General features: G+C 37.4%; 3 protein-coding genes across 7 annotated transcripts in view; 2 read left to right on the top strand and 1 right to left on the bottom strand.

Moving 5' to 3' along the window:
• Positions 1-89: 89 nt before the first annotated feature.
• Positions 90-8,591, top strand: lactb (lactamase, beta). Of its 2 annotated transcripts, none has more exons than XM_079858787.1 (6): positions 90-561; positions 4,182-4,248; positions 4,449-4,639; positions 4,788-5,088; positions 6,656-6,821; positions 7,884-8,591. In XM_079858787.1, the coding sequence occupies exons 1-6, from the start codon at positions 220-222 to the stop codon at positions 8,413-8,415; spliced, it is 1,599 nt and encodes a 532-aa protein (XP_079714913.1). In that variant the 5' UTR covers positions 90-219; the 3' UTR covers positions 8,416-8,591. The 2 variants fall into 2 exon arrangements, with proteins under 2 accessions (XP_079714913.1, XP_079714912.1); XM_079858786.1 differs by having other exon boundaries at positions 92-567.
• Positions 8,592-12,703: 4,112 nt separating this feature from the next.
• nrg4 (neuregulin 4) lies at positions 12,704-17,244 on the bottom strand. 2 transcript variants are annotated; one of them, XR_013819807.1, is made up of 6 exons: positions 17,147-17,244; positions 15,520-15,561; positions 15,205-15,298; positions 14,956-15,108; positions 13,460-13,948; positions 12,743-13,136 (listed from the first exon to the last, which is right to left on the bottom strand). XR_013819807.1 is itself a non-coding variant. In XM_079858828.1 (5 exons), the coding sequence occupies exons 2-5, from the start codon at positions 15,527-15,529 to the stop codon at positions 13,867-13,869; spliced, it is 339 nt and encodes a 112-aa protein (XP_079714954.1). In that variant the 5' UTR covers positions 15,530-15,561; positions 17,147-17,244; the 3' UTR covers positions 12,704-13,866. The 2 variants fall into 2 exon arrangements, 1 of the variants encoding a protein (XP_079714954.1); XM_079858828.1 differs by having other exon boundaries at positions 12,704-13,948.
• The window catches only part of tmem266 (transmembrane protein 266), an 85,464-nt gene continuing 77,206 nt past the window's right edge, over positions 15,028-23,285 (top strand). For 2 of the 3 annotated variants that reach the window (XM_079858785.1, XM_079858783.1), the window contains exon 1: positions 18,936-19,714. The gene's annotated coding sequence lies outside the window, so the exon portion shown is untranslated. Of the gene's footprint in view, positions 15,144-18,935; positions 19,715-23,285 lie in introns of those variants that run through there. The other variant, XM_079858784.1, reaches the window with a different exon arrangement.

Here is a 23,285-nt window from a genome sequence, read left to right as displayed (position 1 = left end):
GTAAATTCAAATATGTTAATTTTAAATATAATATAAAGTATTCTAAAAAATCTATTTGATTACAGTATATTTTCATGTTAAAAAAAGTCATGGACTTTTATTCTGTAAAATAGAGCGGTAGTCAGTCTTTCAGTCGCTTTTGTAGAGTTCAATTTGAACTCTTTGCTGTTTTCTTCCTATAAACTATTTTATCCTTTTTTTATTATTCGTAAAACAGTCATGTCTCGGTTACTGTGTTTATCACGTGGTCTCATATGCACAAAATGTAAATGCAGTGCTCAGAAATCCGAGCCCTTTGTGTCTCTGTTGACACCCAGAGTGAAGTTCAGAGATCAGCTGATGAAGAGATTCATTTCGACACCCAGAAGACCTGTCATCCCGTCCTCCAGCAACCGACACACGGCCTTATGGCTGTTCGGCATCGGGACGGGCTTTGTTCTGGCTCTGGGCCTGAAATATCGTGACTCTGCCTCTGAACACTGTGAATGTAACGCACAGAAGACTGTCTCACAGTACACCTGTGCTATAGAGACCAGCAGAGACCTTCTGCGGCGGATAAAGGTACAGGTATCACGACCAGACTTCTTTTACTGATACCATGTCTTTTATTTTTCATCATAGTTTTTAGTTGGTTGAACTAGCCGGATTGGATAACATTTCATTTTCAACAAGTTCCGCTGTACTTTGGTATATATTTGACAATCTTTAAAGGTTATTAAGGTTTATTTCATTGCAAAATCTGTAATATTGATAATATAATATTTATATTATATGAAAAGTAGTGCTGTCAAATCGATTAATCGCATCTAATATAAAGGTTTGTATATATATATATATATATATATATATATATATATATATATATATATATATATATACAATCTTAAATCATATATATATATATTTGTGTGTGTGCACAAACTATAATATTTACAAACTTGTATGCTAGATTAATAATAATAATTAATACTTATTAATCATTTGCGATGAATCAATTTGTCAGCATTAATAAAAACAGATGAATATTTTTATATTTACATATTATAAATATTAAAAGCATTTTTAAAATATTTGAATTCTCAATCTTTATTTAATCAGTTTATTCAATTGTTCAATATGTTTATAATTAAATATGTTATTAAATAATATTTTATTAATGAAAAATATAATTATATATTTTCTGTCTATTACTATGGATATATGTATAATGTATTAAAGATATTCATTTGAAGTCATATAATATTCATTTGAATCTATCTAAATGTGTATTTTTGATCTTATTGCAAATGATTCATTTTTTACCTCGTAATTTTTAATCAAATCTGTCAATATAACTCCATCTTCTGGTGAAAGACAGACATCTCTAGCTTAAGGAATCATTTATCCCACATAAACAATAACAAAAAAATAAAAAATGAGTTAATTAATTAAGATGTCACAATGTATTTATTTAATAATTTTATCTATATTTATTAATTATATATTTTAATGAATGTTTCATATATTATTAAACATTTTAAAAGTGAATTTTATATATATATATTAATATTAATTTCAAAATGTTAAAGTTGATAGTACGTAGTCCTGTTTTATATGCAAATCTGAGCTATTGGTGTTCTTTTATTTTATTCAATTGTATTTATTTATTTTTATTAGAGGTGGGCATAGATTAATTTTTTTAATCTAGATTAATCTAGATTAATTTTGAAATTAATCTAGATTAATCTAGATTAAAATGGCTCATTTGAATTCTGCCGAAGGCATTCAGAATATGTGTGCTACCCAAATAATGACTATACAAGTAGGCTAAGTCTTTGAGAACGGGTTTCTCAAGCCAGGTGGCGCATTAGACTAGGGGCTCATCTCAGGAACTGTTTCCAAAATGCATCACAAACTGCTTGAGAAAGCTGTTCTACTCATAGACTGTAAAAGGTTACTTCTGTACTGTTACCGTCCGTAGGCAACATAGGCCTATGTTATTATCAACTACTATAGGCTATCAATTAGGGATGGGCGATATGGCCTAAAATCTATATTTTGATATACATTGCAGCCTCTTGCGATAACGATATACAGTATATTATAATAAAACCATTACAGAACAGGTTACACAGACCCTGCTAAACAACTGCTAATTTTTTTTTAAAGGGTATATGTAGTTTTGAGAACATATATTGTGCAAAACTGTAAGTATACAACATAATTTTGCAGATAAATAAAATTTAAGTACACTAGCTGTAGAGATCTTAAGTAGGTCTAATGTTTATTATAGCTTTGAGCTTATGAAACCCCAAATTTAAAGTTATAATATTGTCTAACTGATGTCTTTTCAGTTAAAAAGAAACACAACAACGATTCTTAAAATCGGGCGTAGACAGAGATTATGTGTTAACGTTACACCACTAAGATATGGATTGAGAATAATACGCGCGCGCTGGTTTTCAGTGATATCAGTTTTAGTTTCGTTTTGAATTTGAGGTGGTAGAACGGATTAGTCGTGTGTTAACTTACCGAACCGTTACCCCACACACTCGGATAGTTTGCTGCTGTTTGTCGGACGGCTTAAATCCGAACCAAGTCCAAATAATGGATGTTGCAGCTTTCACTTTCAGCCGTGTTTACTTAAGATGACGACGAATATGCGTTGCAGCCAGGTTTACCTCGCGGCCGCGGGTAGATTGCGTCATCATAGCTTGTGTAGTAGAGCCATCTCCCAACCCAATTTGGGGAATAGATTAACGGCGATATTTTTTTTATCGTGCGATAAGAGTCTCGCGTTAACGCAGCGCGTTAACGCCGATAACGGCCCACCACTAATTTTTATACATTTTTGTGTCTTGTTTTTTTTTATATATATATATATATATATATATATATATACACACACTCACCTAAAGGATTATTAGGAACACCTGTTCAATTTCTCATTAATGCAATTATCTAATCAACCAATCACATGGCAGTTGCTTCAATGCATTTAGGGGTGTGGTCCTGGTCAAGACAATCTCCTGAACTCCAAACTGAATGTCAGAATGGGAAAGAAAGGTGATTTAAGCAATTTTGAGCGTGGCATGGTTGTTGGTGCCAGACGGGCCGGTCTGAGTATTTCACAATCTGCTCAGTTACTGGGATTTTCACTCACAACCATTTCTAGGGTTTACAAAGAATGGTGTGAAAAGGGAAAAACATCCAGTATGCGGCAGTCCTGTGGGCGAAAATGCCTTGTTGATGCTAGAGGTCAGAGGAGAATGGGCCGACTGATTCAAGATGATAGAAGAGCAACTTTGACTGAAATAACCACTCGTTACAACCGAGGTATGCAGCAAAGCATTTGTGAAGCCACAACACGCACAACCTTGAGGCGGATGGGCTACATCAGCAGAAGACCCCACCGGGTACCACTCATCTCCACTACAAATAGGAAAAAGAGGCTACAATTTGCACGAGCTCACCAAAATTGGACAGTTGAAGACTGGAAAAATGTTGCCTGGTCTGATGAGTCTCGATTTCTGTTGAGACATTCAGATGGTAGAGTCAGAATTTGGCGTAAACAGAATGAGAACATGGATCCATCATGCCTTGTTACCACTGTGCAGGCTGGTGGTGGTGGTGGTGTAATGGTGTGGGGGATGTTTTCTTGGCACACTTTAGGCCCCTTAGTGCCAATTGGGCATCGTTTAAATGCCACGGCCTACCTGAGCATTGTTTCTGACCATGTCCATCCCTTTATGACCACCATGTACCCATCCTCTGATGGCTACTTCCAGCAGGATAATGCACCATGTCACAAAGCTCGAATCATTTCAAATTGGTTTCTTGAACATGACAATGAGTTCACTGTACTAAAATGGCCCCCACAGTCACCAGATCTCAACCCAATAGAGCATCTTTGGGATGTGGTGGAACGGGAGCTTCGTGCCCTGGATGTGCATCCCACAAATCTCCATCAACTGCAAGATGCTCTCCTATCAATATGGGCCAACATTTCTAAAGAATGCTTTCAGCACCTTGTTGAATCAATGCCACGTAGAATTAAGGCAGTTCTGAAGGCGAAAGGGGGTCAAACACAGTATTAGTATGGTGTTCCTAATAATCCTTTAGGTGAGTGTATAGTGAAAAGTCAATAAACATAATTATAAAAAAAAAGAAAGTTTATAGTGCAGAATGGTGTAATTTTTCAGGATGAAGTTGGCGCTCCTGGGATGGTTATTGGAGTCTCGGTGGACGGCAGCCATGTTTGGTGTGAAGGTAGGAAGTCTTCCACTGCTCATTTAGGTCTGTTCCTGAAAAGGCTCATGGGTAATCTGCACTACTGTGAAACATCCATAATGGCTGTGCATGCTTAAAATGAAAATGCACATCACATACACATGCAAAGGCCACAAGTTTACCAAGGAGTGTTTTAGTGGTTCTGAAAGTGAACCCTAGCTGTGCATGTTCTCTCTGAGGTGTTGGCTATGCGGATCTGGAGAACAGAGTGCCTTGTGGTCCGGAAACGGTGATGAGAATCGCCAGCATCAGTAAACCTCTGACTGCAGCGGCCGTCGCCAGACTCTGGGAGGAGGGCAAGATCGATCTCGATGCCCCTGTCCAAAAATACGTCCCTGAGTTCCCACACAAGCAATTCGAAGGAGAGAATGTGAGCACATCAATTTAAAAAAGAGGTTTTTAATTATATCTATTTATTTAAAATATGTGTGCTCGACTATATTTACAGTGAGTATATAATAATTGATTAATAATGAATTTGGTTTGGCTTCGCATTCTTCCCTTTGTCCTTAAACCAGGTCACAATAACCCCTCGGATGCTCCTGTCCCACTTGAGTGGCATCCGTCATTATGAAAAAGATGGGCAAAAAGTGAGAGAGGACAAGGAGAAAGCAAAGCGCCTTCTGAAGCCCCCGGAGAAGAAAGAAGAGAAGGGCTCGGCTGAAAACAAAGAGAAGCCGAAAGCGGAGGACAGCGGCGCCAAGAGCAAAAAGAAGAAAAAGGAGTTCGAGCAGGAGGAGTACTACCTCAAAGACAACTTTGAGAATGTCATCCAGGCTTTGGACTTATTCAAAGACGATCCTCTGATTTTTAAACCCGGTATGTTTTCAGAACAAAGCGATGTCTCCTGAAATGCCTGAAGATCTGATTTTAGATGATGATAGGTTTATTTTTAGAGCATCTTGCCTTCTTTTTAAAGGAATAGCTTACCGTCTCATGTCATTCCAAACCTGACTGAGCAAATTCAAAATATCTTTGGTGGACATTTACACGCACACTCATAATGCGATTGTAATGAGATTTAGGCAATTCTTCGATTAAATTGATGTGATTAAGCACACAATTGCAGGAAAATATGTGGTGCATGAAGATTTTAAAGTGCTCATATTGTTATTTTAAAGGTTCCTAATGTTGTTTTAAAGGTCTACTACAACAGGTCTACATGCATCCTAGGTCAAAGAACATTTATTATTATAATTTTTTCATAATATACATTGCAGCATCAGCTCTTTTTTCAGTCTCTGAAACTGTTCGATAAAGGATTCAGTCTCTAAACCCCTCCTTTCTGAGAGCCTGATTGGTCAGATGGCCCAATCTATTGTGATTGGTCTACTCTGCTCTGATTGGTCAGATGGCTCAGTCTGTTGTGATTGGTCTACTCTGCTCTGATTGGTCAGATGGCTCAGTCTGTTGTGATTGGTCTACTCTGCTCTGATTGGTCAGATGGCCCAGTCTGTTGTGATTGGTCTACTCTGCTCTGATTGGTCAGATGGCTGAGTCTGTTGTGATTGGCCTACTCTGCTCTAATTGGTCAGATGGCTCAGTCTGTTGTGATTGGTCTACTCTGCTCTAATTGGTCAGATGGCGCAGTCTGTTGTGATTGGTCTACTCTGCTCTGATTGGTCAGATGGCTCAGTCTGTTGTGATTGGTCTACTCTGCTCTGATTGGTCAGATGGCTCAGTCTGTTGTGGTTGGTTTACTCTGCTCTGATTGGTCAGATGGCTCAGTCTGTTGTGATTGGTCTACTCTGCTCTAATTGGTCAGATGGCTCAGTCTGTTGTGATTGGTCTACTCTGCTCTGATTGGTCAGATGGCTCAGTCTGTTGTGATTGGTCTACTCTGCTCTGATTGGTCAGATGGCCCAGTCTGTTGTGATTGGTCTACTCTGCTCTGATTGGTCAGATGGCCCAGTCAGTTGTGATTGGTCTACTCTGCTCTGACTGGTCAGATGTCCCAGTCTATTGTGATTGGTCTACTCTGCTCTGATTGGTCAGATGGCCCAGTCAGTTGTGATTGGTCCACTGCTTACAGCGCGTGTCGGAAACGAAGCGCCCATTATCATTTCAGATCTGTATCTTCCTCAGCACTTTATAAACAGTGATACGAACAGTAACGATGACGTCGGTTTTATCATATCTATTCAAGACTGGAATTCCACACTGGAATTACTGACGACTCGTTCAGGCGGTTCAAAATCAGTTCTTTCTTTTGGGAGACAATAGGTTTTATTTATCTGCACTTTGAGTTTTGAAACTATGCAGATTTTTTACATTCACAAACAGCTGTATAACACTACATCACATTACTGGTGCTCTTGTAGACTTAGTCAATGTTGACTTCAGTTGTTGTAATTTGACCTTATTCTATCTCACACGACCTCTGTAGGTTCTACATTCCTGTATTCCACGCATGCTTTCACTCTGCTGAGCGCCGTGGTGGAGAGAGCCGCAGGGCAGCGCTTCCTCGACCACATGATGAAGATGTTTCGTGAGCTGGGCATGCTCAACACCGTACCAGACGAAAACGACCCAATCATATACAACCGCTCGAGGTAAAAGAGACATTACAATTCAAACACATCTGCAGCTGTCAGGTGGTACAAGCTCTCAGGAAATTCAGAGTTTACAAGTTGTAATTACAGGTTCTACGAGGACATGAACGCTTTTTACGAGTCGGAATCTCGTAATTACAGTAATTCCGACATGGCGTAAACGCACCTATACTTAAAGTCCCCCTGTGGTGAAAATCAAGCTTTTAATGTTGTTTATATGTTTATGTGGTGTTTTTAATATGCTTTAAGAACAACCATGTACTAATAAGTCAACATCACTGCTGAGTATTTTCTCCTTAAAACTGCAGTGAACCAAAGACAGTCTCAAAAACGCGGTTTGAAATCGCTGGTGACGTCACAAACGACCTTGTAACCAATCAGGTTGTGTGAGTGAATCTCTGAGCTGGAGTGAGTGAGTGGAGGCGGGTCTAATTTGCATATTCATAGAACCGTGTATACTAAATGTATACTAAATGAGGCAAGGGTGTAGAGTTACATTCTAACTATTTTAAGGCATGGAGAATTTTTTTCAAGGAAAAAAACTTTTAAATATGTAATTTTGATGATCAAAGATGAGTTTTAAGTGATACAATTATTGACTACAGGGGGACTTTAAAAATTTAGTCAAGAAAAAAAAGTCAAATGATGTTGATATTAATGAAATTAATATTTTGTTCGCCAAATCACGCCCATTAAAAATCGTTTTTGGTATTTAAAAATCGTTTTTTTGTTATTAAAAATCGTTTTTGGTAAATAAAATAAAATATAAATATTAGATGAAAAAAACGAAATTTGTTCAGGCCGTAAAATGTCATGTGGTGCAACTTCCCAAAAATGTAATTATATTTATGAATTAATAATCCATTATAATTGTAATTAAAAATGTTTTTAATTGATGGTTATACCACATGAGATTTTTAGAGTTATTATTATTAGTCAAAATCATTATAAAACCAACATTTAGATTTCATATGATGGCACCATGGATTTCAAACCAGATTTCTAAAGGATTTTTCCTCTTATCAGTCACTGACCTGTATCACATTCTCCCGTTTTCTGCAGATTCTACCACTTCAACAAAAAGCGCCGTGTTGTAAACTGTCCCTATGTGGACAATTCGTACAAATGGGCTGGAGGTGGATTTCTGTCCACTGTGAGCGACCTTCTGGTCTTCGGTAACGCTCTGCTCTACAGCTATCAGATGGCCGAAGCGAAGAACACAGACGGGCTGCTTCCTGGCTTCTTCAGACCCCACACAGCCAAAGCCATATGGGCACCGGTGGACAAAACAGAGGCATCGTGGGACAAAGATGGACTGTACGCCCAGGGCTGGCTGGTCGTGGAGAAACAGCAGAAATACGGGCAGTGCCGCAGCCGCAGACATTACGTCTCGCACACAGGGGGCGCTGTGGGGGCTAGTAGCGTCCTGCTGGTGTTGCCCAGAGAGCAGCTCACCAATCAGAAGCTGTGTCCTCCACAGGGGGTGGTGGTGACCATCATCACTAACATGCAGTCAGTGGGGCTCAATACCACCGCGCTCAAGATTGCACAAACATTTGACAAGGCCAGGAACGGAGAAATCACGTCTACTTGATACACACACACACACACACAGAACTGGTCCTTTTGTAGCCGTTTTGAGAGGTTTGTGGGGATCAGGATGCTGAGGTGTGTCCATGCTTTGTTTATAAGTGAACAGTTGTGCCGAGTGATCATTTTGATAGCTTTTATACACATGTGATTGAATAAAAAAGTATTATGGAAATTTTGATGACGGCCTCTTTTCATTTTCCTTCCACATTCGGCATGTCATGCACATAATCTGGTGATTTATCACAATTATTAAAGGGTAGTTGGAATGACAAGCAGTGCAGATTTCATGACCTCATAGTTATTTTCAGTCTACATGGAATATTTGTTCTTTTAAAAATTCATTTGGAAGAAGTGAAGTGCATAAAGTCCAAACCTGGTTAAAATGGTGCGAAACATTGATCGATTACTGTGCCCAAAAACATTTTACTTTACACATTTATTCACATTTTAACAAAGAAAACATTTTATCTGTTATCCTAAAGGAATTCAATAATAAAAGGAATGCTTATAATCATTTGAAAACAATCAAAGTAGGAATTTTTTTCAGGATTCAAGCATGGAAAAAAAAATAGCCTAGATTTTTAACTAGTATGATTACTAGTAGTAGGGATTTGTTAATCCAACAGTATCTTGTTTGATCAGAATCTTACTGATTCCAAAAGACTAATAATAATATTTATTTATTTGTGTAGATAGATAGATAGATAGATATCAAACGTCATGCTCACTGATCTCCACTAGATGGAAGCACTGTCATCAGTTCAGTTTCAAGTCTGAATAAACTTAAATTCTTTCATACCATTATTAGAAAGAGTATATAAACTAAATTCATTCGATATTTGACTTTTGATGTCTTTTTTTTTTTAACCAATTTACCAGAAATCAGAAAACAACAAGCAGTCAAATGAAAAGTTACTTAAGTTAAACAGATATTGGTGTGCATAAAAACAAGCAATGGATTTCTTATATATTTTTTAAATATCATTTTTATTAAATTCAGCTTCTTTTTTAACCCATTATTAGTTTATATGCCTATATAAGATATAGTTTACATATGATCTATAGTTATTAACAGTCAATATTAATTCCTCATATACAAAATCTTCATTTGTCACAAGTATCTTCAACTGGTACAGCAGTTCAATCATTTACAGTCATCAGCTGTTTGTGGTTTTCCACTGATGTTACCAATTCACCAACATACTTCTAATGGTTATTGTTGTTATGTTTGTTGTTGTTATTGTTTTTGCTATTATTATTATTATTTGGTGTTGTTGTTATTTTTGTTGTTGCTTTTTTTCTTTTTTTTTTTGCCATAAATTTTGTGGTTTTTACCTATTTTTTACAGTCTATGGGTTTTTATTTAAATTTTGCTGTTGTTATTACTTTTGTTTTTATTTTTGTAGTAGTTGATACTTTTGTTGTTGTTATTAAGTTTTTTTTTCCAATTATTATTACTTTAAAAAAAAAAACTAAACAACACCCAATGGCCAAAAATTGTTCTTTAAACACGAGAGCGACGGCGCGCGCGCATCACAAATGACGTCATCGCGGAGTGGGCGATAGTGCGCTAGACCCCATTTCGCTTAACGTGTGCACGACATCCGCGCGGCTCCGCTTCGAAGATGCAGGACACCCAGTTTGCGTGTCTAAATTAGTTGCTTATATTTACAAAATGAGCCTACAAGAGCATAATAAGCCTTTTTCATAAACATAAATGTCCATGTTTAATAAAAATGTTCACGAAACTAAATGAAAATGTTTAGTGAAATTAGAAAATATTTAAGAGATCGTTTAATAAAGTTGTATCCATGTTCTCATATCCATATATTTTGTTCTAATGTCACTGGATTATTTTGCAGTGTGGTATTGGTGGTGTACTAAAATAAACATCGTCACGTGTGCAAATACACTCCATTATCGGAAATGTAAAAAAAGAAGGATTTTTTTTTTTCTTCCACTCGCTTGGGCCCCACATTGGATAATCGGGCCCTGGGTGCCCCCCCTATTGGCTGGTGTCCCAGGGCACTCGCCCATTCCCGTCTATGGATAATCCGGCCCTGCCTAAACCCTAAACCTAACTAATTTCAGCTCCACCCATTAGGTCCCCAGAGGTTGAGCTGGACTTAATTTGTCTCTATGTCCCGCGTCCAATTCACCACAGCCAGGAAAGGGCTTGTCCCGCCTCCCTCCCGGACTCGCGTCAGCAACCCACGAGAAGCTGAAGTGGACCCCATCCGACACCCACTATAGCGAAGCCTTCACTATTGATCTTCACTATTGTGACTGTGAGAGATATAAAGCAGCGTCTCGCTGTAGGTAGAGTGCTTCACCTAGTCAAAGGCGCTGAGGGAGTGAGGTCGCCACCCCCATAGATATGGTGTGGAGTGACACGTCCCACCACCACCCAACACCATCCAAAACAGCTAACGTTATCCCGTGAGAAAGCACAACACAGAGACCCTCCATCACCCTCTGAGCAAACTCTTCTCGGTCTTCTGGTGATCTTCTATTGGTCTTCACTGCAGATATAAAGCAGTCTCTCGCTTCAGAACGAGTGATTCATCGGGCACTGTGGTGAGTGGAGGTGTCCATAAGGCAGTGGTTTTCAATCATAGTCCCAGCTGGTTAAGAAAGAGCTCCATGAACTGAACTGAGTGTGTCAAAGAACGGTCACCGTGATTTTGCCAAGTAAGACATGCTCCTGGATCACCATATTTTGTTAATCCTGGAATAACATTCCTGTCCCAAAATTTAGTCCTTACCCTATCCCCACCCCTAAACCTAACCCTACCCATAACTTTTCCCTAAAATCAGAGGGAAATGATAGGTGAATAACACTGATGTTGACGTACCTCACCCTGGGTCTAAGCCTAAACTTGGCATAAACTGTAAACTTGTCCCTCAGATCTGATTGGTTGATTGGAAAGTTGTTCCAGGATCAACAAAGATGTTGATCCAGGAACATGTGGTACTTGGTAAAATCACGTTCACCGTCAAGGTCCGGTACTTCCCCGGGACCAGGACTGAAAACCACTGCAATTACACTGTGCGGTTGCTTTCTTCCTTTAAATCTTCAAATTCTTTCTTCAACTCCCAGTGTGTAGTGGAAAAAGACGGAAATCAAATATTTCCCTAGGCCTACTATATAGTATGCGAAAAACAGTAGCCTACACCAGAGTAGTATGTCCGAACACATATTCGGAAAACGGTAGGCGAGAAGTCCCCGGATTATACTTCTTCCTGCGAGATTCTGAAGAGCACATCCCCTGGACACTTCACATCCATGAGGCCACGGGAGAGGATAACCCTTTTAATTCAGCTCAAAATATCTTACATTGGGTGTCTTTGTAGACCTCTTGTGGAAATATATATATATATATATAACATGATATTTCAGGACACTTGCCACTAGATGGCCTAGCAAAATGAGCTGTTCCACTGGGTCCTAAAGTCAGTTTTTCTTTAGTATGCATTCATATACATGTGTAGACATTATAAAATAATTTTTTGGTAAAGTTTTAGCATTTTTAGTTTGAATTTGAGCATTTGTAGGTTTTTCTATGTAAAGCATTCCTCGCATTCCATTCATTCCTATGGGGGTCAAATTGACCCACGAGGGAAAGATTTGTTACTTAAAAAAAAATCAAAAATTGTGCATTCGTGGTTCAAGTGCGACAAAAGTCCTGATTTAATAAAAAAAAAATATATTCTGGTTAAAATGACCCGAGGGAAGAATGAGGAAGGCAGATGATGATAATATAGACACACTGCATGTTGGATTAATCACCTTTTCAATCAACAGTGTTGTTAGAGAAGTAGCAAGTGTTTGGTTTTTTGAACATTCATACAGTTTTACTACCATTTTTGTTTTTGGTTTATAGGTCAATTGCAACTCTCTTTGTCCTCATGTGCCTAATTTGTTATTTATTTTAACAGAGGGGATTTGAAGACAGCCAGCAAGTGGTGTGTGTGGACCTCTCAAATGTGCCCAAATACTGCGATGAAGGAACAAGACCAACTAACAAGTTATTGAAGGTTGAATTTCCAGAGGACTGGACTCTGGAATGATGTTTATCTCTCCTGTAACCTGAATCGTTATATTCCTATAGAAAGCTATCATATTGGTGATTTTATTTATTTATTTATTGATGAGGCATAGAAAATAGGCAAAAAGGGAAACTCAGTGAACTATTCCACAGAGGATCCGCCATACACCTCCCCTCCCGTTATTCTGACACGACTAGATGACTTTAACAGCTCGCTCAGCGTAAAATAAAACTGTTTTTCAAATGTACTATTATTTTTATTTGACGTTTATCTTACAGTCAGATTAATTAGTGGGACAAGAAAGTGCTGGTAAATATTCCAGTTCATTTTCATCCATCTGGTTTATTCATTAGTACATCTCACTGGAATCACATTGCATTATGGGATACATTGCCCATTGTACTGTGTTGTTGTATACTGCACATTTTTGCACATACAGTAGAACTTGCATACTGTGCACAATGTACATATTCTAGAAATATATAGGCTATGATATGAAAATTGTTGGTTTTTCTTTCATTTTCTTTGAATATGCTCCCATTACATTTTATAAAATGATTCTGTACAGTGATGTGCATTAATGATTGAGCTTCCTGTTGTTACGTTTAAAGTTAATACATTTCAACAGTATGATGGAATTACAGTAATCCAGTAGAATTTAAAGAGATAGTTCTCCCAAAAATGTAAATCCTGTCATTATTTACTCACCCTCAAGTTGTTCCAACCCTGTATGAATTTCTTTCTTCTGCTGAACACAAAATAATATGTTTTGAATAATATGGGTAACCAAACAGGTGACGGGCTCCATTGACTTCCACAGGATTTTTTCCCTATATGAAAGTCCATGGGGCCCAACAACTGGTTACTGACATTCTTCAGAATATATTATTTTGTGTTCAGCAGAAGAAAGAAATTCATACGGGGTTGGAACAACTTGAGGGTGAGTAAATGATGACAGAATTTTCATTTTTGGGAGAACTATCCCTTTAAGTGACAAAATTAAAAGGAATAATATATTATTCAAAACAAAAACAGCACATTGTAAAAAATAGTATATGTACATGACACATGTGATTAGTATATTAAATAATATCAAGTCATCTATATCTAATTAAAATGACAAATCTACACTTATGGATGCTGCTTTTGAAATGTATTGCTTTCCATTGAACAGCTGACATGGTAACAGTTTGTTTCAAGAATTTGCATCCTTTTGTTACGTATTTAAATATGTTTTAAAATGACAGAACTATTTACAAAATGTAAAAACATAAGAAAAGTATTTTGTGTGCAATTTGACACATTTTCACATTGAGTTAAAGACTTCCACAGGGGAGTGATGTTACAAGGTTGGTTCGTAACATCAAAGCCAATGTCGAGTTCACATGCATCAAAAGTCAATTCACACTGTTTGAGGGATCGCACTTGATTTGCCTCTCTCATATCCCTCAGATGTTCGTTGGTTCTGGGTATTTTTCTTAATTCTGGGAATAAATGGAAAGACAACTGTTACTTCTTGCAGGTTTTTAGGGCTTAAAAATAGCTCTTGCCCATAATATGGAAGCTTGACCATGAAATAAAAAGCTAAAAAGCTTATTTTCCTCTCAGAATTGCGTGTTTAAAGCTCTCAACAACTCGCAATTGAGATATAAACTTGCAATTCGGAGAAAAAAGTAGCAATATCTCTCTTTTTTTCCGTGACGGAAACAAGCATTCCATAAGTAGGCTATACGTGTTGGCAGATTCGACAGAATTTAAAAAGTTGATTACCACCAAAAAAAAAATAATAATAATAATTTCTTCGACTTTTTTTACTTTTTTTGAAAAAAAAAAAAAAAAATCGACTTGCCCTTCGTTTTTGAGGTTATGATGAGTACCATGTCATCTTTACGGTTGTTTTAAGCTTTATGTCGAATGGCAACGAAGTGATATACAATTAAATAATTTTATAAAAGGTTTGTTGTTTTCCACACTAAAATGTTATCTATTTTTTCCAAACACGCATATTGACAGCCATATTGTAAGTGAGTATTTTAAAGTACAAATCGGCACATTCACTTCCATTGTAACTGTCACGGGTGCTGCTGAATCGTTCACTCAACCGATTCATTCAAACAACAAAACAAACGGTTCTGCGGTGGCTTCGTTTGGAACAACTTTAGTTGGCGACGCAAAAACAGTTGAAGCAACTGCCAACATTGTGTCAAAAATGTAAGTTATACAATATTGACTTCTTGTTTACAAAACTGCTGTTTAAAAGCAAGGAATATCGCACTTTTTCCGGATATGAGCCCTGCTCCTGCGGCGTGCTCGTGTGATATTGGTTAATGATCTCGACTTCCATTGTAAATTCATACTACTGTTGCTAATCAGCCGAGGGATGAGAAACAGGTTTCTGTGGTAATCTATCATATGATTATATGTTGTCTTTATCATGTTGATCAAATTTGTACTGAATCCGAAACCAGTGTGAAATGCGCACGTGACTCACTTGTAGATGTAATAGATGACCACCACAAGCACCGCTAAAACGAGCAGGACCATGATGACCACAGCAGCGATCAGGCCCTTCTCTTCACTGCTGTGTGAGAAACTGAACAGCTGATACTGCTCACATCTGCTGCCCTCATAGTTCGCACTGCAGCTACACGACAGGGAAAGGGTTTCAAGCCAAATAAGGTATGCTAAACGACAAGTCATCAAATAAAACAATAGATTTTCTGTTCGCGAGGACACTCACACACAGGTGGGGGTAGACACAGAAGGTATTTTAAAGCATGTTCCTCCATTCATGCAAAAGTTGGCTTCGGACCCAGTGCAAGGGTCACCGTGTTCTGTCATAAGGGGAAATACAAAGGAAACAAAAACTAAATAAATAGATGAATCATTTATTAAGCTTTTCCCCACAGAGAAGTTTTTATTTTGTTTTGCATTTTATTTGCATTTCATGAATTCCACATCATGGAAACACAACATCATGTGTGACGTGCACTTGATAATGTATTTTATATCTATAATGTTCACCTTAATTTAGATGTGTATTGTTATTAATTACCTGCCATCATGGGAAACTTAAACAGCAGTCTCTTATAATCACCTGAGAACAAAGGAAATGTTATGGACAGATTACATTACATTTTGCATTTATTACAGTGACCACATTAATTATATTGGTTGCTTTCAAAGACGTCAACTTTCCTACAGAATATAAATGCTGTTTGTAAGGGATGATGTTCGTAGTTATTAATTTGTCAACAATAATCTGGATAAGGTTGAGTAAATAATATTTATTAATATTAAACTGGAATATTAAATAATATTAATTTAAAATTGTATAGTATTTAATTATATATATATATATATATATATTAGTGTGTTTGTGTGTATAAATATATATATGCATACATATGTGTGTGTGTGTGTGTGTGCACTCATATATACATACATATACTGTATAATGCACTGTACACACCCATATATAAACAAACTTTTAATATTAGATGTGATTAATCGCAATTAATAGATTTGACAGCTCTAATATTCATATTTACTACAATTAATTATATTAAGTATAACAATATTGTTAACACCTAGTTGAGTGTATAGAGGCTATGTGCAACTTAACTTCCGTATTCTGTAAAACAGATCGCATCGCTTCCGGTTCAGGTCTTTTGTATGTGCTTCGTGAAAAAATGAGCTGTTTTACTCAAGATAACTTAAAAGGAGCGAGCAAAGATGAGCATAACCAATGTCCCTAAAGTTAATATCACATCTCATCTAAAGTTTCAGAAGAGATCTCAACTGTGGGCGGTTGCATAAACTGCTAAAGGCTAGCCTTAAAACTTAGGCATCTGGGGTTTTTTTTTTCTTTTAAAAGGTAAGCGAGTTACAAAAGTCAATTGGTCTAATTTGAATCAGAAAAGTAAGACTGATTATTATCTCTTGTGAAACTGCTAGTTGGCCAAACTTGTTCTTAAAGGGATAGTTCACCCAAAAATGAAAATTCTGTCATCATTTATTCGCCCTCAAGTTGTTTCAAACCTGTACGAGTTTCTTTATTCTGTTGAACACAAAAGAAGATATTTTAAAGAGTGTTGGTAACCAGACAGTTGATGGACCCCATTGACTTCCATAGTAGGAAAAAAAAAAATACTATGAAAGTCAATGGGGTCCATCAACTGTTTGGTTACAGACATTTTTCAAAATATCTTCTTTTGTGTTCAGCAGAAAAAAGAAATTCTTACAGGTTTGAAACAACTTGAGGGTGAGTAAATGATGACAGAATTTTCATTTTTGGGTGAACTATCCCTTTAAGACTCAGTCTTAATAGCTAAGTTTATGCAACTTGCCCATGGCAGGATCTCAAACTGCGCTCAGATTTACCAAGATCCAAAGACTAGATTCAAACATCAAAAATTTCAATTTGAACTCAAATCATTTCTAATCAAATTCACATTGTTGAAATAGCTCTGCACTCATACGGTTTCGGTTTCTCCCAAGAAATTTGAGGATAAACTTCTAAGACAAAGTTGATATTTAAATGAAACATTACTGAGAGCTCCATTAAGTCTTATCTGAGCAATACAAATTTTCAACAAAACACCTGTCTCAGTCAGGACTTGCCTGTTTACAAGGCTTCGGTTTTACAAAACTGCGCAAATCCTAATGACATTTAGACTTACCTTCCAGGTGAAATGCAGTGCAGGTGAGTCACCTCGTCTTCCTCAAATAAGTTGTGAGCTAAACATCAGTGTGCGACTCAGTCACATAAGAGCGGTGGGCGGATCCTTTAGCGCAGAAATGTCGTGATTGCTGTTTGTCCACATTTGTGAATGAAACGATTCTCCTTGTGCGTCGGTGGAACGTAATGATAAGAGTTCATTTATAGGGAATTACCTGATGTTGCATCACAAACTTCTAAGACAAAAGACATTAAAGGCACATTTATAATTGAACTAATCCTGGCTTAATCTAAGCCCTGTTTGTGAAACCAGGCCTAAAACTGTCTGGGAAGTAGAAGCCGCTCTGAGTGCATTGCCACATTTATTCCATTTTGTATATTTTGAAAGGGTTTAAACATCTTGGGTCATGAAGTGATTATGGATTGTAAAGCTTTAGGTTTCGTCAGATATGTATTTATAGAAACTGTGTGGGGTGTTACTGTTATTTTAAGTGCATTAAGAGAAGAAGGTGTGGTCCAGTACTCTCAGTGAGACTGCTTTGCTCTCTCTCTCTGTGTGTGTGTGTGTGTGTAGACCGGATGGGTTTGGTGTCAGACTCTGGTATGCCAGGTATGCTAATGGAGAAGTTTTGTGCGCTGCAGGTATGCGTGGAATCGTGGGAACTTTGCAGACTTTAATCGGATTGTTTACATTCCTCGTTTAAAGGGCACACGAGGGACAAAAGGCGACGTCACGTTGTGTCATCAAAAACCGTTAGAACGGCATAGTTTTGAGGTGTAACAAGGCCAAATTACTAATTTTATTAAAATTATAAAAAAAATTTTTTGCAGTACAATGAAATGAATTTAAAAAATATAACTAATGAAGTTTGCCACATAGAAACAGCAATTTAAGATTGAAAGAGATAGGCCGTGATGTCTTAGGCTTAGTAAGATTTTTATCTAAAGAAATATTTTTTTCAAGCAAAATATTGTTACATTGATCAAAAGTGACAGTAAAGGCATTTATAATGTTAGAAATTTCTATTTCAAATAAATACTGTTCTTTTCAACTTTCGGTTGATCCAAGAATCATGGAAAGTGTATATTGGTTTACACAAACATATTAAACAACACTGTTTTCAACATTGATAATTATTAAAATTGTTTCTTGAGCAGCAAATCATCATATTAGGATCATGTGACACTGAAGACTGGAGTAATGATGCTGAAAAGCCAGCTTTGCTATCATAGGAATAAAGAATGTAAAATAGAATAAATATTTGTAATATTTCACAATATTTTGATCTAAATCTTTTATGCTTGGTGAGCATAAAAGACGTATATTACTTGAATAGAAGTAAATTATTCTAGGCTATTTTCAGCTTTACGCATACTGATATGACAGTATAGTGGTATTAAATTATTAAAGTAGTTTTATCACACCATAAATGTATGCATTAGTATATGATAATGACGGGTTAGTATTATAGTTGAATGATGAATGATGGTTGTTGTTTTTCCGCAGTGAAGCCATAGAAGAACAATTTTTGGTTCCACAAAGAACCTTTCAGTGAACAGTTCTTAAAAGAAACTTTTTTCTCTTCGTGTGAAGAACATGAACCATTTTCCACTCTAAAGAACCTTTTGTAGAATGGATTCTTCATTGAACCATAAAGAAACTTTATTTTCAAAACTGATATAGGCTACTGTATTGTGATATGATGACATAGTAAGATAGTATTAGTGTTATCTGAAAGTCTGAAGAAGTTTTGTACAAAGGCAGTCAATAGACCCTTTTATGTCTTTCTTACTTGGTGGTCTTCATCTCTCTCACTGTATATCACACGCACATCCCCGATCAATAGTCATCTTCAAAAAGCATTTCTCACATCTCAATGTCACCCCTGCCATCTCCATATGCTCAGTCATGACTCATGACAGCGGTTGACGTTATTCTACATGACTGATGTGTGTTTGCAGTAAATGACACGCGCAGAATATGGGGCATTGGCATGGAAATGCACGCGAGATACTCGCACCTCAGCGGCCAGCAAGGTGTTTTGATGGATGCGAGGTTATCCCGGAGAACATTTGCCATCCCTCGGACAGAAAACCAATAGAAAAGCGTTTTCTCTACGTAATGAATCCCCTCCTCCTCCTCATCCTCCTCCTCCTCCTCCGACATAACGGAACGATGCTGGCGTTCATGCTTCAATCGAATCGCGTCAAATCGACTCGCGGCTTCAGCGCGATGGAGAAGACTGAGTCCCTGGCGTGAATTGAAGAGGGGAGCCCGACACTCAGCACAACACAAAACACACACAATGCGCTCCTCCTGTCGCGAATACGATGCCTTTCCCTGGATGGTTGGACTCCTAATATCCCCTCGCTGAGCGATGATGCTCGTTTCACGGCTCGCCTTTGCTCGTCGTCCGCTTTATTCGCGAAAGAAGCAGCAGAACGGATGCTTGACCACTGCGAAACTGTCTTCACGCATCAAGCCTCTTCTGAATATCGGCAAGGGACACGTTATCTTAACCACGAGGGCCAGGGAGACACGATTAAAGTTTCAACGATGTAAATCGAGGTAGGTCAGCCCTTGGAGACGAGCGTTTCATCACTCCTTATTCTTCCTTTCATTCCGCCAATTATTGGCTTAATGGGTGTTTGCTGTTATTTTGGTAATTGCATCACTAAATCAGCTGTCATGGTGCTGAGTAGCATTTAATCAGAAGACCTCACTTCATCCAATCTTTAGGCCTGGGAAATACAAGACATGTCTTCCATTTTTGAATGCAATAGCCTTTATTACGTGCGCATCAAATGCTGTGTTTATGGGGGATTTTTTGGTCACTCCTGACAAGGAAATCTGGTTGCAAGTAGGTTGTAGCTTGGAGAAGCACGTCAAAATGACACGAAATTGTTTCATCGCCATGTTGCATGTTTTGCTTTTCATGTTGCCTGAATGTGTTCCGTCTGATCAAGTTCATTGCTAAACTTTTGATACTGAACTGATAGTGGCAAACGAACTTTGATTCTGTAGGTCTTTGGGCACGTGGTCAACACAACAAATCAAAATGAGCATTGATGTGAGACGTGCATGATTCAAATCTGTTTAACTGACCAATAAGTAATTCGTTATATTTATTGTTATTAATCTAAGAGTTATAGCCTACATCATGCACTGCAGGTCCACAACCTGAATTGCCCTTCAGCTATAGTAGCCTATTGAAGAGTAGACTGCGTTCTGTGTAATACTGAATCATCCCATACTTAAAGGGTTAGTTCACCCAAAAAAAGAAAATTATCCCATGATTTACTCTGCCTTAAGGCATCTTAGGTGAATATGACTTTCTTCCTTCAGCCAAACTCAATCGGAGTTATATTAAAAAATATCCTGGCTCTTCCTTGCTTTATAATGGGAGGGAGTGAATACAATAGTAACAGAGATTTTGAAATCCAAAAAAGCGCATCCATCATAAAAGTAATCCACACAGCTGCAGGGTGTTAATAAAGGCCTTTTGAAGCGACGCAATGGTTTTTGTTAGAAAAATATCCATATTTATAACTTTATGAACTATAATCACTGGCTTCCGGTAACGGCCGTAAGCGAGTCTTGTTCCAACAAAAGAGTGACCTCTGACCCGACGCATGATGTGTTGACGAACGTGGATGCGCAGAAGATGGAGCAAAACAAAACAACGGTCACGAATTAGAAGGTCTTAAACGTGAAATTTTGTAGGATCTTGAGTTTGTTTGAACCACGAGAGCCGTCTACTCTCACCTAAGCTTACGCGACATCATGCATCAGGTTAGAGGTCACTCTTCTGCCGAAACTACACCTAGGGTGGCTTGAGGGTGAGTAAATTATGGGATAATTTTCATTTTTGGGTGAACTAACCCTTTAAGACATCAAAATTGTGTTCCATATTTAACCCATACAGAACGCACTTTGTCCTGGATTTTACAAAGTCAAGGCAAGGATGGACAGTCATTGATTTGAACTTATTTTAACTTGAGCGCAGCGTTTTTAGAATGCGTGAGACGCTGCAAAAGACGCATAGAAAACCGAAGTATTTCGGTAATGGAAGTATCGCAGTGGAATGGAAACAGTTGTATCTGTTAATATTATTTATTGGGCCTGAACTAACATGAATGAACAATGAACAGCACAGTGACTGACTTTTCTTTCAGGTCACTTAAAATGTGCTTTATGTCCTAACATATAAACCAACAAATTTATATAACCAGCAAAAAATACACACCATTAAACACATGTTGAGTTTCTGTGACAACATGCCCACAATAGGAACTTTCGATTAAGCAATCTATAGTAGGCTTTTCAATTAAATATAATTATGAAAAAAATAATTAGTGAAATGGTAAAAATAAAAAAAGTAACATACAAAAATAGCTTTGTTTCGATTCACATACTTTTAATGATCTAATTAAATTAATTAGAAAAGCATGATAACAGTTCATCGTCTGTTTATATCTGTAAAAATATGATATTGTAAATCTAGTTTGGAGGACAGGATTCACAAAAATTATAATTCAGACGGTTGCATTTGGAGTTTTTACTCCCTTTGTGAAAATGTTAATCAAATTTAATGTAAATATTTTAAATAAATATATAATAATCTGTTAAGCATTATAGTGTAATAATGCTATTTAGAAAAGGTGTTGCACCTTTTATACATTTTTCATTATCATGAGTCGCAGATAGCACCTTTCGCCTAAACAAGAATGCAAACATGAACCCTCCCTCACATCATCTTCTCTCCTCTACCTCGTCCCACTTCCATCTATTCTGATTTGCTGTCTCACTGACCTGTGTACGGTATGCCTTATTTGGCTTAATATGATTTGTCTTGTGTACTAGTTTCACCTCATCCCCCAGCCCGAGGTAATACCTCTTGTAAAACCGCTAGAGTTTGAGACACCATGCGTTTGTCAAGCGGTCCCAGTAAATGAAGCTTTCATCACAGTGCTTCAGTGATTGAAGCTGGTGGTAACCGAGCGCTACAGACCATTCTATTTATTGATGGCCGTCCGTACCGAGGTTGACAACTTCATCGCACCTTGACACCAAAAAAGGCAATCGCAGGCAGGAGTTTTGTGTAATGCTTAGCCAGCTGAAAATCATGCTGTTTGTTCAATAACAACTTTTTTTTTTTCGAGGTCGAGGTGGTTATTAAATGTGAATGAAGCACTTTGCACTCAGCTCTCACATGCGTACCATATGTAGGACAATAGGAATTCTGGGAATTCAAAAGGCTGGTCTTCGCTTCAAGAATATGTCTTGTCGTGTTTGAGAGACCCCTTAAAGAATCTGCTTTAGCTCTGGAAGCGCTTTTTGTTTAGATGATTGTCAATTTAAAGGCGCAGTTCACCCCAAAATGGAAATTCGTCATTATTTACTCGTCTTCATGTTGTTTCAAAGCTGTATGGTGTTATTTTTTTCTATGGAACACAAAATGTAAATCTTGCATCAGTTCTTTTTAATACAACAACAGTTCACAGTGAACATGTTTAAGCGCCAAGATAAAAAAAAAACTAGCCCATATGGCTCGTATACCCTTTTCTTTTGTCTTCTCTCATATTATAGCTTTGTGTAATTAAAAGACTGAAATTTAAGTCTTGTTATTCACTGAAAATAGCTGAAAAATAGATAGTGAGAGACTAATTTGTGAACAAATCAGTCTGATTCTTTGTTCTGTTTGATTTGTGAAATAGATCAACTGGTTCATTGAAACAAATCGACTCGAAATAACAATTTATTTAATGATTCAACTGGATTAGTGCACAACATTTTTTATATCAGGCAATTCTTTTCAATTAACTGGACTGAATGATTCGTTCATGAACTAGGCTGATTTGTTGAGGATTCGTTCATGAATCAGACATGTTCACAAATGTCAACGATTCAACATTGCAGTTATCAAATCAAAGTCGACATGAAAATTCACCCTATCTATATTATATCTATTTTCACCTCATTGGGAACGCTTCATATATTATTTTTACCTTAAAATGTCCTAATCAGAATATCATAACCAGACATATGGTGACAAACTCCGCCCCTTTTTTACAATTGACTGCAGACTCGCATTCAGATCTGCCTCCATCTAGTCAGCAACAACTGATGGACAGAAACA

This window comes from Squalius cephalus, assembly GCF_949319135.1.
Source record: "Squalius cephalus genome assembly, chromosome: 23".
NCBI classification, from domain to species: domain Eukaryota; kingdom Metazoa; phylum Chordata; class Actinopteri; order Cypriniformes; family Leuciscidae; genus Squalius; species Squalius cephalus.
This window is presented reverse-complemented; position numbering and strand designations above follow the sequence as displayed.

What these genes read in the sequence shown, in the direction of transcription:
- lactb (XM_079858786.1), top strand. Translation starts at nt 220, where the DNA reads ATGTCTCGGTTACTGTGTTTATCACGTGGTCTCATATGCACAAAATGT. An exon ending in TCCTCTGATTTTTAAACCCG is followed by an intron (nt 5,089 to 6,655) that starts GTATGTTTTCAG and finishes CGACCTCTGTAG; the next exon opens with GTTCTACATTCCTGTATTCC. An exon ending in ATCATATACAACCGCTCGAG is followed by an intron (nt 6,822 to 7,883) that starts GTAAAAGAGACA and finishes CGTTTTCTGCAG; the next exon opens with ATTCTACCACTTCAACAAAA.
- nrg4 (XM_079858828.1), bottom strand. An exon ending in GTGTCTACCCCCACCTGTGT is followed by an intron (nt 15,109 to 15,204) that starts GTGAGTGTCCTC and finishes CCTGTCGTGTAG; the next exon opens with CTGCAGTGCGAACTATGAGG. An exon ending in GTCATCTATTACATCTACAA is followed by an intron (nt 13,949 to 14,955) that starts GTGAGTCACGTG and finishes ATTTATTCCCAG; the next exon opens with AATTAAGAAAAATACCCAGA.